We start from the raw sequence: 17912 nt of genomic DNA on the forward strand, positions 1-17912 counted from the left end.
TGGGTGAGCAGTGTTGCTTGTGTGGTATTATCACTTTACAACAGTTTGGTTCTTGTTTAACATTTATATATTACTTGCAGCATTCACATATATAATATTTAGCAATAAAGATTACCGAAACTGTCAAAATTGTGCTTTTAGAAATGTTGCTCGGCTGATGCATATTTCTGAATCTGCTAACAAAGCCACTGTTGTAACCAAACATAATGTTAATGGCAATCGATATATATTAGCGATATTTACAGAACTGCTTGGTAAATAATCGATTTTGGCCAAGCAGCTGTTCAGTCAGGGCTGCTAACTAGCTCACATGCTGAGTGTGGCCACTCAAGCGGCACAGTCAAAAACAGTTTCAATTTACTTTTTACCATTAATTTTTATTTAAAATTTTTTTCAATTTTGTACAATTATTATTCGTGATGGTAAATATAAACATGTTCATGGGCTCTCTTTGTTAATGCTAAGAAATTCAGTAAAAAATAATATTTTAAATGAAACCAAAATATTGCACTCGTGTAGAAAATATATAACATAATTATAGTAGAAGAGATAGGGATCATATACATACTGAAGTATGTATGCAAGTGTATTTTGTTTTTTTTTTTTAGAGTTCGACATTTAAATAATCTAGATGACTTCTTTTCGTTTAGTGTATAAATTGCAAACTATTTAGATTGTAGATTTTTACAATTTCCTAATGCTTCGATCCGCAGCAGCTGAGTTTAGTTTCGTTCTGTGAAAAGAAGAATGGGAAACATTAGGGAAAACTGAATTGAAATAAAAAGAAAAATGGGTAATTTGTAACAACAAAAATTAATACTATAAATACATAAACAGCAACAAAACAGATTTTAGGCGACAGCTAAGGATACGAATTAGAGAAAAGATAATTAAAATTTTCGGAGCTTTCATGCTTTTCAGTAGAACATCTTTTTAATTCAATTTCCGAGCGAGTAACGTGTTAATTTTGTTTAACAATTAGGTGGTGACAAGGAAATATACTGGAACTTTAAGGTGCTGAGAAGCTTACCCATTGTCCTACGTTAGAAAACGGAAGTTCAGGAAAAAAAACTGAACTGTTGAGTTGAGCGGAACCGGAACCGGAACCGGACGTGATCCTAAAACTCTCTGCTCTCTGAATATTTTTTTAGTCTACAATATTTTGCTCTTGGCGTCAAAATGACGAAATATTGCATATTTTGGATTTAACTCTTGCACATAAACTCTTGTTGTTACCTTAAACTTTTTGAAAAACATCAAATATATATATATTGTGCTCTTATATTTACTGATCACTAGGCATCCTGTGTCCAAGGTTTTAGTTGTTGTGAGTTGTATATGTTTTGTATGTGTGTGTGTGTGTGTGTGTGTATTGTTGTGTGAAATAGAAAAACATCAAATTATGTTAGAAATCTGTATGAAATAATCATGAAGTAGATGATAGATAGAAAGATAGATAGATAGTTGGTGAAAGCATTTAAATATATGACACACTTTAAAGGATACCCCATATATATTTGTTAGGACGTGCAAAAACAGCTTAAGCAGCTATCAAGGGATAGAAATAAATAAAATATGCCAAATAATTTGGAATCCTGACGCCAATCGCAACTTTTAGAAGCTCAACAGAAAATGTTTTGCGTATAGTAAATATTCAACAGCATTTAGCAGACATTAAAACAGAATATTATTGAATATTGAATATTGTTTTGGATATTTAAGTGTGAGTATTTTAGTTCAGTTAACTATATTCAAATCTCGCTCTGTGAGTACCGGATATGAGGCCCTACGTTGTGGCATAGAGCAGGGGCAGGAGGGGGAGGAGGGTGTAGAGTTCGGGTGTATGCGTGTGTGTAGATGTGTGTTTAAAAAAAAGAGAAAAATAAAACAGAAACAATAAATTAGTCTTTCAATTATTAGGGCCGACCACCGCATATAAAAAATAAAGTGAATCAAAGCGAAAGGAGTTATAGAACTAAGCATAGTAGGTCGCGATCCCCGAACTTAAACATCAACTTACAGTTCCATGGAGAGAACAGTGGGATTGGGGCACGCCTGTGGGGCCCGTATGTGGCATTGCTTGTGACAGATCAGCTGGCAGTCGCGGCACTCGTAGCCCTGCTTGCCTGGCCGCCGGGGTATCGACTTCATGCAGATCGAGCACTGCAGGCCACTGCTGCAAATCGAAATATATAATATATATAGTCTGTCAGAGGAGAGAGAAGGTGGCGATTCTCTCACATACCCGCTCAAATGCTTGGCAATGAACGTGTGGTCATTGTAGATGTGCAGCTTGGTTCCCTTGCGTCGCCAGCGGGGCCTTTGGGCAATGGCCAGCGGCACGATAAAGTGGCTGCAGCAGGAAGAAATAAAGTGACTGTGATTGGAAGGAATGCAATTTTGTACTAACCGCTTAACGCCATTCTCAACCGTTTCTAAGACCAATGTGGATGCCTCATGGACATAGGTTTTGTTGCTGGCCGAGGAGAAGCCGGAGATGGCTGAGGATTCTGAAATTGAAGAGCGTCGTGAGTGGTCGGTGATGGATGAGCCAATTCCCATGCGGGGTCCTTCATTTGCATGATTTTTTTTTTGTTGTTGTTGTGATATTGTTATTGTTGAAGTTATATATAAATATATAAGTGTTCATAGTATGCAAAGATTACATCCATAGCCATAGCGACACACACCAATAAACCCGAATCAATCAAATTGAGGCACACAAGTGGTAAAACATATGAAAATAAATATAAATAAAAGGAAACCAAATATAAGCGCAGTGTATCAAATTATACACAAACAATTTTAATTAAAATATTTCAAAAGTTTTGTGTCCATGAGGGTGTGTGTAGGTGTGTGTGGGTGTGTTTGGGTGTGTGGAGCGTTTAATGTGAGCCCACACATATAAATATTAGATAGATAGAGAATATTTCAAGAAAAGGTACATACAGATTTGTAATTCGTGCAGGAGACAGTTGGGTTAGCGTTGGAAAAAGAGTAGAATAAAGTTGAGGACATAAGACAAAATGAAATATATATGTACTTATACAGGACTCGAAATATAACTAGATTTATATGTGCGTAACATCGTACATAATATTCTCATGAATTTATACACTACGCATAATTATTAATTACGATGCGAAATGATTATGATACGATGCCATAAAAATCAGTTCAAATTGCTAGAAATTATACCTTACTCTTTTAACTTGACTAAAACTGAACTGATTTTCATGCTTGAGCGCACTTAAGTCATAATTTGAATTTTTAAATTAAAAAAAATAAACATAAAATCTATTTTGTATTTAAAAAAAAAATTTTTGAATTTAGAAATCACAAATTTCTTTTTTTTTTGGCTTTTAACAGGTTTTGAATTGGTTCAGTTTTTTTTTTCTTAATCAATCCGAAATTTAGTTGTAGTTTTTCGTTTTGATTATGTGTTTGAAGTATGTTACATGCTTTTATGAAAATTTTAGAAGAGCGCATTTAAGTCATAATTTGAATTTTTAAATACAAAATATTCGATTCGTAAATATCACTATTTCATTTTGTATTTTCGAAAAAAAAAAAAATATTTTAGAAATCACAAAATATATATTGTTTCAGATTTTAACAGGTTTTGAAATGTTTATATTTTTTTTAATCAATCCGAAATTTAGTTGTAGATTCTCCTTTTAATTATTTGGTTGAAGTATATGTTTTTATGCAAAGCGCATTTAATTCATAATTTTTTCCCGTAAATATCATGAAATCTATTTACGAAAAAAATTGTTTTAGAAATTAAAAATATTTTTTTTCCGAATTTTTCAGGTTTTGAGATGGGTCAATTTTTTTCCTTATCAATCCGAAATTTGTTGTAGATTTTCGTTTTATTTATGTGTTTGAAGTATGTTACATGCTATTGTGCAAATTTTAAAAGTGTTTTTGGAATATGAAAATAATATAAATGATGTGCGTGTGTGTTTAGTGGAGGTGTGAATGAATTTTGGGTAATTACCAAGTGAATTGCTTTTAGACAGAGTGGCACGATCGACAGATAATGAACGGGAAGATTCACCATTAAGGGCTCCTGTGGCTGTTCTTGTGAGTCCAGTGGCTGTTGTTGTATTGGCGGAATTGGTGGCTGATTGTGAATTATGGTTGTTATTGGGCTGGTCGGCCGAGAGGGTGCGTGTTTTGGAGCGGCTGAGCCGCTTCTTGAGGGTGCCAAAGAAATTACGTTTTTTGCTGCGACCACGGCCGTCTAAATCTACGCCCGACGGCTGTTGCAGGCCCGAGTACGCCGAGCTGCCGCCATTTCTGGGCAAGCTGTTCGAGTTGTGGGCCAAGGCGCCGCCGCTGCCGCTGCCATTGGCGTGCCCGGCGAGATTGCTGTTTCCATTTAAGCTGTAGTTGTTGTGCTGTGTGTAGCCGCTGTTGTTCGGCGAGGAGGCGGCATTTGGCTGACCAAACTGCAAGCAACGGAAACGGAAGTCAGAGCTGAGTTCCACAATGATGCTAACAAAACTGCATGCCATGCTTGCATTCGAAGCTAATCTGAACGACGTGCAACCTAGTACTCACCTCGGCTGTGCTTTCCTCGATGTAGTTATTGTTACCTGTCGTGTTTGCGGATTCGCTGGCCGGGCCATCTACCAAGTCGGCCGAGGCGGCGCTGGCCATGTTGGCCGCCTCGGTGGCGGCACGCTCGAAGGCCTGGGCAACAACCTGGTCGAGCTCAGTGGGAGATTCGACGACCTCAATCTGACCATCTTTGTTCAGCTCGACCTGGCGAGCGCGTGTGTTTTGTGTCGTGGCATGGTTAGAAAAGCGCGGGGTTAGGCAAACGGTCAATGAACAGAACGAGAAACAAGTTTAGATTAGTTAAACGTGAACGCATATTGTTTAAATGGTTATTAAAATTGAAATTCAAATTCAAATCAAAGAATCTTGAGACGGGCGGCTGGAGACTGGCAGCAAAAGTTACCTTAAATGCATTTGGATTGCTCGAGTTCTGGGCGGGATCACAAAATGAAATAAAAGAAACGGCCGAAAAGATACAAATTATAAAACCAAAGACAGAAGAGAAGGGCTAGCCAGGAAATGGGAGGAGGGAACAGGTGCCTCCATGCCATGCCCCGCAGAACTTACCCGCTGCACGCTGTGGATGATCAGGGTGCTCTTGCTGGGCTGCCCGCCGCTAGTGCCCGAGAGAGTGCCGTCCTGCAGGGCTCGGACCGCGGCATCGGCCAGGTCGGCACCATTGCGTATGTGCTCGTTAATGGCGGGCGTGCTGAGGCGCAGGGCCTCCTTCAGGCGATTCGGACGCGAGCTGGCCGGAATCTCGGCGCCCTCGATGAACACAAAGTCCACGGTTATGGCGCCTGACACAGGCTGCGTTTCGTAAGGTCGCGGCTGCAACTGCAGCAGTTGCGTGGAGGCGGGCCCCACAGCCAGCTCGTCGATGCCAACTAGGCCGAGGCCAAGGAACTTGGGCGGATCCGATGCAATCACTGGATGGTCGTAGACCTCGAAGAGTATTTCAGCAGATTGTGGGGAGAGTTCGCTGAAATGGATAAGAAAAAAAACAAAAACAAACCATCAGCAAATGGCGTTGGACTCCGCAGAAATGATGAGCTAACTTACAAGAGGAAGTGCTCATCCCAGTAAGGCTTGCTGCCGCGCTGCGTGCCCGTTTGGTTTTTCTGCGCCGGCTCATCCATCTCAATGACCACATACGGCTCGTGAGCGTCTCGCAGGCCCTCGCCCTTGACGATCTTCACAAGCAAACGCCGGCCGGACACCATGTGCTGGGAGTCGCGCAGGATACCCGCTCCCAGGTGCTCCATGTTGTGCTGTGTGTGGGCCAAGCATGCAATGAGCGAGCGACAGTGAATGAATTAACAGAATTGAATACACAGAGAGAACTTAGGGTAGCTGAAGCTTATGAAATTCGCCTTTAATCGCGATTGAAGGAAAACAACAACAAAGGGGGAAAAGGTGTTGAATTATTTAGAAATTGTAATAATATTGAAAGTATTGATTGCCCTGAAAAGAGAGAGCGCAAAAGAGAGAACTTTTACTTAAACCGCAAACGGATATATATGGAAACACGTGAGCTTGTAATGACATGTAATCCGAATAAAGACGAAAGGCGAATTTCATAAACAGAACAATGACAACAACTATGAACATCAGCTAACTTATTGGATAGATAACAAGATATATAGACAGAGAGTTGATGGTGGGGCGTAAGAATAATGAGAAGTGTTGTTTCTTGTCTGTGTGGAGTCTAGGGAGACAAGTTAGGGCAGCCATTACTGTACAGTCTCCCAGTTGAGTTCTGTGTAAAGCGCAAGAGGTTACGAATATGTCCAAAATCAACTGAAAATACAGTCAACACGCAACACGCAACACACAACACGCTTCTCAGTGCTCTACACGCTCACCGCCAACGAGTCATAATGCACGGGATAGATTACAGGCAGCTCCATGGGCTCCACCTCGGCGCGCGGGCAGGTCGAGTAGATGGAGAAGTCCACCGGATAGACGGTCTCACGCAGCGCCGTCGTCAGTATGTCGCCGATGACAGTCTGCAGCTGCTGCTCATCCTGATCCAAGGCCTTGATGGCGCCCACGCTGTTCATCGCAATGCGTACCTGTGCGCGATATACAATGGAGGTTAGCAATATATAAGATATAGTATCTACATGTGGCATGGCACTTACGTCCGGATAGCCGTCGACACGCATCTCACCCTTAAGCGTATTATAGTTGATGGGTATGGACATGCGTGCACGGAATCGCGACACGGTAACCTTATAATGCGAGGTCTCCACCTTGCCCGCCTTCTGCCGGAAGGTCTTCACCTGCAGCACAGGCATCGCATCGCAGTCGAAGGTGATCAGCTGCAGGGAATAAAGCTTTAGTTAGTATCGGGGCAACAGAGAATAATTCTAACGGACTGCTTACCATTTCAGCCGGATTGTGCTCCTCGCAGTTGCAGAAGATATTGTTCAGGCCCGGTGCCGGACTGTCGGGCAGCACACGGACCACTTCAACGGCCACGCCATGCTGCAACGGAAGGAGCTGATTTTAGAGCCTCAGTACAACAAAAGTCGGAAACCTGTTGGCGGCTGTTGCCGGCCCCCAGTTTCAGGTTTTTGTCACATTACGTAAGCGACAGCTACATATAAAAAAAAAGTAGTGCGCGATCCGACAAAACAGCAACAGCAAAAGCAACGGCAACAGCAACAGCAAAAAAAGTCATAAAACTGCGAAAATGACTAACATGATGAAACACTCGTAAATAAAATGCTGACCTTGGCCTACGTTCAGAGAGCGGGCTTCGGCGCGTAAAAGCCGATAAAAAGCAACGCAAGCTGTGCTCAAACGCGTTTTCATGCCAGTTACGGCTGAGCGACCAGCCAAGTTTCTCAAGTTGAAAGTCGAGGCCACGTAACCAGAACAGAGTTCAATGCACGCGGCAACTTTCGAGAGCCAATATCCTAATGACATCACAGCTGGGCGAAGGTGACGCTGACGGGGACGGTGACGGGCTGCTAATGATGTCAAAGCTGAGGGCTGATGTCATGTACTCACCTCCTCGACGGACTTGCGCAGCGTATCGTTGATGGCTATCACCCAGGACATGAGCAGCTCGTTGACTATAACTAGATCGCTGTACAGCCAGCGGAACACTTGGCTCGTCCACGTAACGGAGCTCTGTGTTAGAGAAAATCCATTAGGAATAAAAAATACCACCCGTACAATTTGTAGGATTCACTCACCGTTTCTGGTCCGACCACATTCGAAGGCGGCGGCACGTAGCGTTTCTTGCGATTCTCTGGTCCCGTTGAGCTCTGACGCACCACACGACGTCGCGGACCGGCAGCAGCGCCGCTGCCGCCCATGGGCGAGGCGGTGGAACGTCCACGCCCCGCTGAGCCACCACCCGTAAGTGGCTTGGACAAATCCTCTACTTTGCTTTTGGTGGCCAGCAGATCGCGTGGCTCAGACAGCCGTTTTTCCTGCTTAGCACCGCTGGCCCCCAAGGCACCACCGGGTGCCACACTGCCCTGACGACTGTTGCTGGCGCTGGCGGAAGCGCCCTTGTTGAGATACTTGTGGTAAAGCAGCTTGCACAGCCAAACGGAGAATAGGGCCAGCACGGCCCACAAGAATATGAATATGGCTAGGGAATCCATTGTTAAGTCACCAAGTCCCTCGAATGAGCAAATATAGTCATCGATTTGATCTGCCAGATCCATTGTTCAGCAGCGCATCGCGAATATCCAGCGGGCGGTCAGCATCATTAGAATCACAGTTAAGCCTGAAAGTCGCAACAATCACTGAATGAGTTGCGATTTCGAAATCGATATTTGGAATATATTGTCGGTATCTACACATAGTATGTGCTCGTATACGGAACAGTAGCTACAACAATGAGCACCACGGGCTCTGGGATCTCTGAGATCTGTATGGGCAGCCATGAGAAGACCCATGTCTATTTATAGATACTTTTTTTTTTGTTAATTTTTCTTTAGAAAATATGAAAAAGTTGGTCACTCACAAAGAAATGTGCACAAGGAAAACCCCACAAAAATATTCTTTACAAAACGTTTATGAAACAAAATAAATAATTATGTATTGATTTTTAGATTAATTGTGTTAAATAATTAATTTTTAAAAAAATAAATACGAGTAAAAAGAAGAAGAAAAACTCAAATGAAAATCGTTATGTTCTAAAACCGAACCGAAATGAAACTGAACACAATTCGCAGGCCCCTACCGTGTGTATCTCAAATAAGAATCTGAGAATATGTTGACAATCCAATTATGCGCCGGCGCAGAGAGCTTGCCACACACTCGAGAGAGAGAGAGGGAGGGAGGGATAGAGAGGGAGAGCGTCTCTCACTGGAGCAGCAGGCGGGTAACTATTGACGTCATGACTTTTTGAGGTCGCGAACATGCCAAAAAAGCAAAAGAGGAAAATGAGAAAAAAACACATCTAGCTTCAATGAGTCGAATATTGAAGACTCTAGCAAGCATGTCTAAATATCACGACGAATTATAATAAAAAAAGAAGGGCTATCTTCGGCACACCGAAGATGCAATACCCTTGCAGACCCAACCTTTTTATAATGCTCACAGTGGTTTGCCCGTACCTAAGAAGCGCAGGGAAATTAGTTGGGGTCGAGTATGGCTAAGATATATAACCTACTTTTCGCCCGATCGTTCCTATGACATCTATATGATATAGTGGTCCGATGTAAATAAGATTTTGCATAAATGAAGGGAACATCGTGAGATATCTAAAAAAAAAACAAAAAAGTTTTTCATAAAAAAACATAGTTTCGACCGATCGTTCCTATGGCAGCTATATGATATAGTAGTCCGATGTTGATAGTATTTTGCAAATATATGAGGAGCATAGTATAACTAATAAATGCCGAGTTTGGTCAAGATATCTTGATAAACAAAAAAGTTTTTTACATAAGGACCTTCTTTTCGACCGATCATTCCTATCGCAGCTATATGATATAGTGGTCCGATCCAGCTGGTTCCGACATATACACTGCGTGCAACAGAAAGAGGCACAAGCAGAATGACAGACGGACATGGCTATATCGACTCGGCTGTTGATACTGATCAAGAATAAATATACTTTATGGGGTCGGAGATGTCTCCTTCTATGCGTTACACGTTTCACAACAAAATTATCATACCCTCTGCAAGGGTATTATGTTAAATGTTTCTTTTAAAGCCTACGTCTTTGGTCGACAAACAAGAATATACATATTAACATAAACGGGTTGTTCAATGCGTTACAAATTGCTTGGAAATACTATAATACCCTTTGCGAGTGAATAAAAACAAAAAAGACTGCGCCTATTGTATGTAAATAAATAAATATGTACATATACATACATATATATAAATGCTCATTCGACAGATAAACACAAAAAGAAATGACGTAAGATATTTGGGAACGTTTGGAGCAAAGGAACACGTATGAGAAACGCCTGCCAAGGCGGCCTATTTTTCAGTTAGGGGATGGTTCAACAAATTAAATAGTTTCTATTTAATAGGGATTATTTCTAGATTATAGGATTAAAATGGCAACCTACCGCCCGTTGTATACATTTCTCAATATTATTACAGGTTAGGAGAACAACAAACACTGAGTCGTGGAATATCCTCCCTCCCCCCCCCCCCCTGCATTCCAACCCATATATGCATTCCACTTGAACGTTTGGCACTCGCTGCAGTTAATATTTAAACATTTGCTATTTGCTTGTTGTTAAATTTTGGCAACGTTTCGCTTTGTCTTAGCAAGGCCATTGGCTATTGGTCATTATTTTATCCATTTGCTGCTCTCACTGAAAGCAAAACAATAACAAAAATAACAATTAGATATCTTTGTGTCTAGTTTTGTTTAGCTCCAGGAATCTGTTTCGTGTCATTTGCGAATAGCTCTCGATTGAATATCAAAGATCGCACGCAGCAACTGTTTATATATATAGACATAGATATATATATATAAATATATATATACATATAAGTGTATGTGTTTATACTGTATATACTTGCACATAAATCTGCTTCGTCTTATGCCATTCTAACTGCGCCGTTGACTTTGACTTAGCGGCTCGGCTTGCTCATCTGGCGGAGCGCGTCTATTGACCCCGCAGGGCTAGCAGAGTGCGACAGGGGCATGGGGGCGGGGCGCTAACGACGCTATTACAAGAGCAACAAGTATTCGTGGGTATTTTTAAGCATAAAACAAAGGCAAAACAGCGAACAAGCAACTGAGAAAAATACCGAACGCCTTTGCTAGGCGTCGCAGCCGTCGCCCCATGGATTGCTGCCAAGGGGCGGCTGGCAGACCCCAAAAGATTTACAAGTGCTAACAATGAACAAATGTTCCTCATTGTTGTTAAGGCAATGCTCGCAGATTTTCCCAATTCATTAGACGTATATACACAGTTAAAAAGATACCACTGTAAAGGTTTAGAATGCAACGTTTTAAGCTTGAACTACAGTTTGGTGAAAAGATCAATGTGACCAAACAAAAGGATAAATATACTATAGCGATAGACATATATCGATAAAATTAGGCATATAAGATAAAACTAGACGGTCACACAAGCCAAAGAAAAGGAAAAACGGATGAATCGAAAATAAAAGAAAAGTGTTGCGGATGGAGAAAAAACGAAATTGAAACGATTTACAAGAATTAATTTGAAATTAACATAGCTTTGAAAATACTTGAATAAACGTAATCTTTATACATAAGTTACTCCTCATAAACAATCAAAGTAAAAATGGTGTTTTTGAATGCCGGAATTTTCCAGCCCATCGAATTCGATAATTTACAAAGAAATAGGCAGATGGACAAGACTTGAGTTTGAGAGTGAATCTTATTGGTTATTTTAAATTTGATGAAACTGCATATTTAAACTTCAATTAAGTGAGGGAATTGCGCAAAACCTACGACGCTTGGGCTGACGACCTGCAACATGTTACCAAGAACCGGCTCCACGACTTTTATTTCCGTTTAAATTGCGGGTCGAACCGTTAGAAGGGTCATAAACTCCGGGTTTATTATTTTCATTAAAATAATGGGAATGAGACCATGCTCTTGATTCTCACCTGGTCTTTAAGGTCTTCGAGAGTAGAATGCATTAAATGAATAGCAGCCCTTGCTACTTAGAAGCATAGCTCATTAAATTTAAATATGCACAAGCATAGCAAATGGGTTTGCTGGGTTTGAGATTCAGTAATGTGATATAGCTAAACGCAAAGCCAGCCAAGTCGGGCAGCTTTAAGGCCAGACGAGAAGTGCTTGGAATATCAGTAATTTGTTTAATTGATTAGCCAATAATATTCGCAGCAATTCGAACGTGATACGAATGGTAAGTGCTTTGAAAGTCTATCCACAAAGAGCCAGACCGAAGCTTATTCATTCACAAAAAGAACTGGGACACTCTTTGGCTATCTTATCTGGGAGCTTATCAGTGAAGGTCAAGCAAAGCGAAGCAGCGACTCGACCTGTAACTGAACTGGCCGAAGGTGCTTTCTATCAATGGGTCAATAACATATACTAAGTAGTACGCACTTTGAGTGAGACACGTGCTGATGTCATTTCAGCGAATATATGAATTCTTTATTCCAATTGATAAGACGTCATCGTAAACAAAAATGGGTGTTGCCTATATGCAAACAATTCGAATTCCGTGTATTTAAATACACTCACACCAACTACGACTAATTCTAAGTTGAGTTGAGTTGTGATTCAATGCCAAAAAAGGTTCTAACTCTTATCGGCAAATTTCGCATTTCTCATTTCGCAGTTATTAAAGTCGATTGGCGGTTTCTAAAGTTATAAAGCAAACATCAATTGCCGTTCAATTTAGCTTTTAAAACAGTCAGTAATTAGCGGCATGCAGGTTTTATTTATAAATAAATCTAGCCGACCTTTAGCTCTGCTGCCTTTCCTTACAAAAACACCGCAAGGTTACGGCTAACTGGCGCTTGGAGCTCGAATTCCAACGGAATAAGCCATTTTTCGGTGTGCCAAATGTTTGGCGGTCTCATCGTCATCATCATTACGCAGCTTCCGTTGCGACAATAGCAAATATCTGATGCCTACGTGGCGTATGCGCATTACGTGCACACTAGAAATAACTATGGCATTACGCATACGTACAGTTAGCGCAAAGTGTGACAACATGGGATATGTAAAATAGGATATATACAATTTTCCCTTTTTTTCTGGTATGTTTTATGATGTTCGAGTCGGGTATGCCTCTAAATCGAGTATATCTCGGTGTCTGCTTATAGAGTTAACAATTGTTGTGTAGGCAAAGTTTAAGTAAAGCGGCTGCTGCTCGTTTGCGAGCAAAGTTCACCTGCAAAGTTCACATAGCTTTCGTTGTCAGACCTTACGACTTCGTACGCCTGTGTAAACTCGTTTACTGTTGGGGCTCGGACTCAAAAGGCCCCTTTATCGATTACAAAATACAGCCAGGACAGAGCTCAACGTAAATAAGTCACAGTCCGTCTACTTAGTACCAGAACGTTTAGGGCTTAAATGGCTGGGTCACACGCGCTAACAAACTATTGAAAAGACGTCGCCTGCTCAATAAAATATATACGAGCTTAATTATTCTCCTATAGTCTTATATCATCAATATATATACATACATATATTGCAAATCTGTATTTGGGCTTCATCAAAATGAACAGTTCTCATTCGTTTTTTATTTCGATTTCGAGTTCTGCTGTTGATATTGATTTTCGTTTTCGACACAAGGTTAACTCCAAAACTGAGACCTCTCGACTTGGCGAACAGCTGCTGCGTCTCTGGGCTTATTTGAGGCGCTGCTGAGCAAGGCCACTTTGTATATTTTAAGATTCTAAAATATTAGATCTAACTAATTCGTATTTGAACTCTGGGCATGTGTTGTGACCGCAATACGTTGTCAAGGCAACATATAGATGACCCCAGCGCATGAAATTGATTTATTAACATTTCGTTTCAATCAAAAAACCCACAAACAAAACATATTTGATGCTTAAGTCTGTTGGCTCTGTGGTCGCCTGCTGTGCGCGAGCAAAAAGCTAAGAGCAAAAGCTTTCGAGAGAGACAACAGCCCTGCCCTGAGAGGTGGGGAAAAGTAAATGCAACTCGGTTAGGCTATCAGACTAGAAGGTGGTGGGTGGTGGGTGGTGTTTTGGTGGGTGGTGATGTCAGGGTGGTGTAACAAATGGCAGCTTCTGCCTTTCACGGTGCAGAACTCTGTCAACAAATGACGTGACCCACTGTTGTTGCCTCTGGGTGAGGTTGCGCCTTGCGAATGAGCGAACACTGTTAACTGATGTCGGGCACGGCAAGTGGTCTCCAGACGAGGGGACAGCGGGTCGTCTACGGTGACAACACATGCATTCAGAAGTTTCAAAATGGTTAAATATCTTAAATATCTCTTAAATTGCTCGACTCAACTTAGCCTGCACCCTAAAAAGCGTATCCTTAACTGAACTTATTTACGTACGTTTGTGCCACATAAAAACATGAACCAGTTTTAATGGACACGGGGTACAAATCCACACCCAAGTGCCGAGCCCATTAAACCCAAAATGGGGTAACTGCAAATTGTCTAGGGGGTTGCTTCGCTATGCTTAATTTACTCACATTTCCATCCAAAGCGGCGTAATTTATTATTGTTTCCAGGATATGCGTTGTAATTTTATAGATTTTGCGCATTTTCAAATTTTTGTGTTTCATCATGGGTTTTGGGAGAAAAAAAACATATTATTAAGAACGCGTTTATTTGTTCAATTTTTTGCAGCAAACTTATAAATAGAATAATAGAATAATAATAGATCTGGGGGTTAGTTGGTGGCAGTAATGCATACATGTATATATATATATATATGTGTGTGTGTGTGTGTGTGTGTGTGTGTTAATAACATATATGTATATGCAAATATTAAAAAGGAAAGCACAAAATGAGCGCAAGTTGAAGCTTCTGTCTACTCACGCTTTTGGCAAAAATGTTTTTGGAGTGCTTTTAAGTCGTTAAGCGCCACACAAAAAAAAAGTTGTATTAACAGGATCAACAGTTAATTTTTTCAAACTTCTTTAACTACGGTTAACTGTACTAAAACGTTATCGCTTATTTTCGAAACATATAAAAATATCGTCGTTTAGTATTTACGTTTAATTTGTATTAAATAGTAACAAAACCGATTTTCAATATTATTCTTATTATATTGGTATTATTATTAATATGAACGCAGTTATTGTTTTTTTTTTGTTACTTTTTGACCAGTCGAAAACTTGGAGGTTGGCGTCTTGACGTGTGATGAACTTTACAAAAGTCGTAAAATTAACTGAAAGAGAAACACTTGTTTCAGCTGAAATTGGTTGAAATCAGTTGCTTTGGCTGGCATTTGGCCAACTAGAGACGGGCGCGTGTTGGCCTTTTCCAACACAAACACACCACGAACCGCATTTATCTAATTAAATGTTTAAAGCTTCTTTTTTGTCCCACATTCCCTCAAATTTCACGGAAAGTCCTGTTGTCGTGTCGATCTACTTCGCGTGTGTGTGAAATAAAGAAGTTAAACAGGCTTCCAGCTGTAGCTCCGACATATTGTTGGTGCTATCAATGTCGCGCTGATAAGATCGGCGGACGAAATTCAAATTAGGTTGCGTTACGATCGAAATGTTGGGTATTTGTACCGCTACAAACAACACACACTCACACACACACACACATACAGAAATATTTGTTTTGACCGTCACGTTTGTGGGCTACATTTTAGCTACACACACTTGGCCAACTTAGTATATACTTATAAACATACATGAGCTTTAAGCCGTTGTTAGAGCGGAACAACATAGGCAACAATAAGCGAGCAACCCAAAGCAACCGCACAGCTTCATTGAGAACTGAATGCACTCACACATACATGCATAACATATGTGTACATGTAAACAGTTGCTTAGTGATTCTTGTTTGTTTACCGCATTTCGGTATTTACAGACAAAATGTAGAAACTGTCTGCAAATTGTATTTTATTTTTGCAGTTTTCATTTTGCATAGCTTATATAGCAGGTATATATGTACATATATTTCTTTTCTACACATTTTATCGTTAGCTGCCAAATTTCAACCGCAAGCAGCACACACTGATAAACACGGGTTCTTGTTGTTACTGCTTGTTCTTTCTCTGCACTTTCGCATCGTTTTTGTAGGTACTTCCTTAGGCGCAAGCAACAAGATTTGCCGCTGTTTTACTTTGCACCAAACACAAACACATGCACACAAACACAGTTCTATTTGAGTTCGCCATAAGAGAAGAGAGTGAAAATTATGCACCACATAATAAATGTTGTGTACATTTGTCTTTTTCATTGTCATTTTTGACTAGTTTTGTAGATTTAAGTTAAGGCTTTTAAATATTCAGAATAAAATTTTCCGTTCGTACCACCCGTTCGCGCTCAGCTGTCCAATAAGACTAACTGCCTGTGAGTTGAAGTCCGATAACGATAACTAGTTCCCATTGGAACTAGAGATGTGCTTTCGTGTCACTGGTTCACGAAATCTATCAACTTCTCAGGTGAATAAAGGATATTTAACTATTCGAGTTAAATGGCAAATTATTTCTTTCAGCTAAATGATTTTTTCTTTTTAAATTGATGAACAATTTGGGCGTAGTGTATTAAAAACGCAGCATGCGCACCTCTAATAAAGTTTAATTGAAAAGCTTTCGACTGACGTTCTAAAGCTAGCTGCTATATAACAGCAATGCATTTAATGGAAACTTCATATATAGCTTGAAAAGCCGTGATATTTTGTGAAATCCCATAGAAAAACCCATATAAAAATGTCCAATTTGATACTTTTTTTTTTACATACAAACGCTTGTTTATTTCATTTTACGTTCTTTAATTTTGCTTATTATGCATTCTATTTCGTTCGCTTCGATGCGATATCTGCTTATAAATTATGCCACTTAAACGTCTAAATGAATCCGTTGCTGATTTTTATTTTGATCTCAAGTCAAGATTTTAATGCTGTTGTTGCTTTCGACTTTCCGAGGCTTGCTTGTAATATGCGTGTATATTGAATATTTCTTGTATATAAGTGTATAATATATTTAATTTAATACATAAAATTATGCGGTTACCACTGCACAAGATCTGATCACCCTCATCATCTTGTTTTTAAAATAGTTTTTTTTTGTTTGTTAATATTAAACTTGTTGCAGTTGCAGCCAATACAAAGATCATATATAAAAATACAAAAAATCATAACATTTTCATATACATTGCCCATATACACATAGAACTAGGATTAAATATCTCTAAATCGACCTTACACAATCAATATAAAAAATTATTATTATTTAAAATTAATGTCCATCCGCATTGTTGTATAAATAAATGTTTCACTTAATAAACAATTTCACTTCGTTATGGTTCAGTCCTAAGAACTAAACTCTTCTCCAACGACTTCATATTCGTATGTTTGCTTACGTCTCATTCAAGTTGTATAAATTTCACTATTTAGTCTTAATTGTATATGGAAGTTGAAATTGGTACTCAATGTGTTCAGGATCAACTAGGAAAACAATTTGGGTCTCTAATGGAGGAGAAGAGGTGTATCAATTTACTGGCTACTTGGTATTTAATCATGTTTTATGTATGTATATTTTAATGCAGCAGTCAATTTGTTTTATTTGCTCTTGATTTTGAATTTATTTTCGCCTTCTCTGTAATTCGATAATAGTTGAGCGTTTATAGATTATCAATATCTGTTTTCTAATGGTAAGTATTGTAGTATGTATATAACGCTAATGCTTTCAAAAGTGCTGAACACTACACTCAATTCCACTCTGAAATGTTTTTGAAGACTTTTTACTTGTTAGGTATATTTCTGGTTTTATCAATATTTCTTGTGTTTTAATGAGATCGTGACTTAGGAAAGTGTTTTGTTTTCATGTCAGTTGTCAACTGGGGAAATGTTGAAGAGTTATCAAATGCATCGACGTTATTCTGTTTTGATTAAATTGATGATCCCATGACGCATCTATGGGATTGCGACTCTTAAATTTGCAATCGTCTTTTTGTAATACTATACTGCCTTACAACGCGTATATCTAAACTTGTATGTATTAGTGTAGGTGTGTGAGAAAGTGTGTGATATACTTATATGTAGAATAGATAGATGCTTGTTAAAATTTTTTGTTTCTTTCTTTTCTTGTATAGGTTTATTTTTGGCTTATGTTTATATGTTATTATTTACGAGTTTTTGATTTTTTTTGGTATTTAAGAAAAGCGAAAATGAAATGCATTTGAAATAAGTGCTCCTCATAGGCTAGGAGGTTAAAGGGGCGAAAAGTACGCAGGGTGAACA

At 39.6% G+C, this 17912-nt stretch overlaps 1 protein-coding gene across 21 annotated transcripts; it reads right to left on the reverse strand.

Moving 5' to 3' along the window:
- Nucleotides 1–662: 662 nt before the first annotated feature.
- Nucleotides 663–16021, reverse strand: LOC135426619 (uncharacterized). Of its 21 annotated transcripts, XM_064679817.1 has the most exons (17): nt 8555–8689; nt 7773–8314; nt 7585–7707; nt 6955–7056; nt 6711–6890; nt 6465–6641; nt 5629–5837; nt 5134–5548; nt 4970–4996; nt 4567–4770; nt 4001–4454; nt 2411–2570; nt 2246–2353; nt 2021–2176; nt 1774–1786; nt 1031–1304; nt 670–733 (listed from the first exon to the last, which is right to left on the reverse strand). In XM_064679817.1, the coding sequence occupies exons 2-16, from the start codon at nt 8250–8252 to the stop codon at nt 1296–1298; spliced, it is 2817 nt and encodes a 938-aa protein (XP_064535887.1). In that variant the 5' UTR covers nt 8253–8314; nt 8555–8689; the 3' UTR covers nt 670–733; nt 1031–1295. The 21 variants fall into 21 exon arrangements, with proteins under 21 accessions (XP_064535894.1, XP_064535893.1, XP_064535901.1 ...); XM_064679819.1 differs by lacking the exon at nt 1774–1786 and having other exon boundaries at nt 8555–8688; XM_064679824.1 differs by lacking the exons at nt 1031–1304; nt 1774–1786; nt 8555–8689 and adding an exon at nt 15982–16021 and having other exon boundaries at nt 663–733; nt 7773–8239.
- Between the last annotated feature and the right edge of the window lie 1891 nt (nt 16022–17912).

The sequence above is a fragment of the Drosophila montana genome, unplaced genomic scaffold (assembly GCF_035044405.1).
Source record: "Drosophila montana isolate Dmon_TW-CO22-7 unplaced genomic scaffold, ASM3504440v1 contig_2081_1, whole genome shotgun sequence".
NCBI lineage: Eukaryota > Metazoa > Arthropoda > Insecta > Diptera > Drosophilidae > Drosophila > Drosophila montana.

What these genes read in the sequence shown, in the direction of transcription:
- LOC135426619 (XM_064679814.1), bottom strand. Translation starts at nt 8,252, where the DNA reads ATGGATCTGGCAGATCAAATCGATGACTATATTTGCTCATTCGAGGGA. An exon ending in GCAATCCAAATGCATTTAAG is followed by an intron (nt 4,771 to 4,969) that starts GTAACTTTTGCT and finishes CGCGCTCGCCAG; the next exon opens with GTCGAGCTGAACAAAGATGG. An exon ending in ATTGCCAAGCATTTGAGCGG is followed by an intron (nt 2,177 to 2,245) that starts GTATGTGAGAGA and finishes TTCGATTTGCAG; the next exon opens with CAGTGGCCTGCAGTGCTCGA.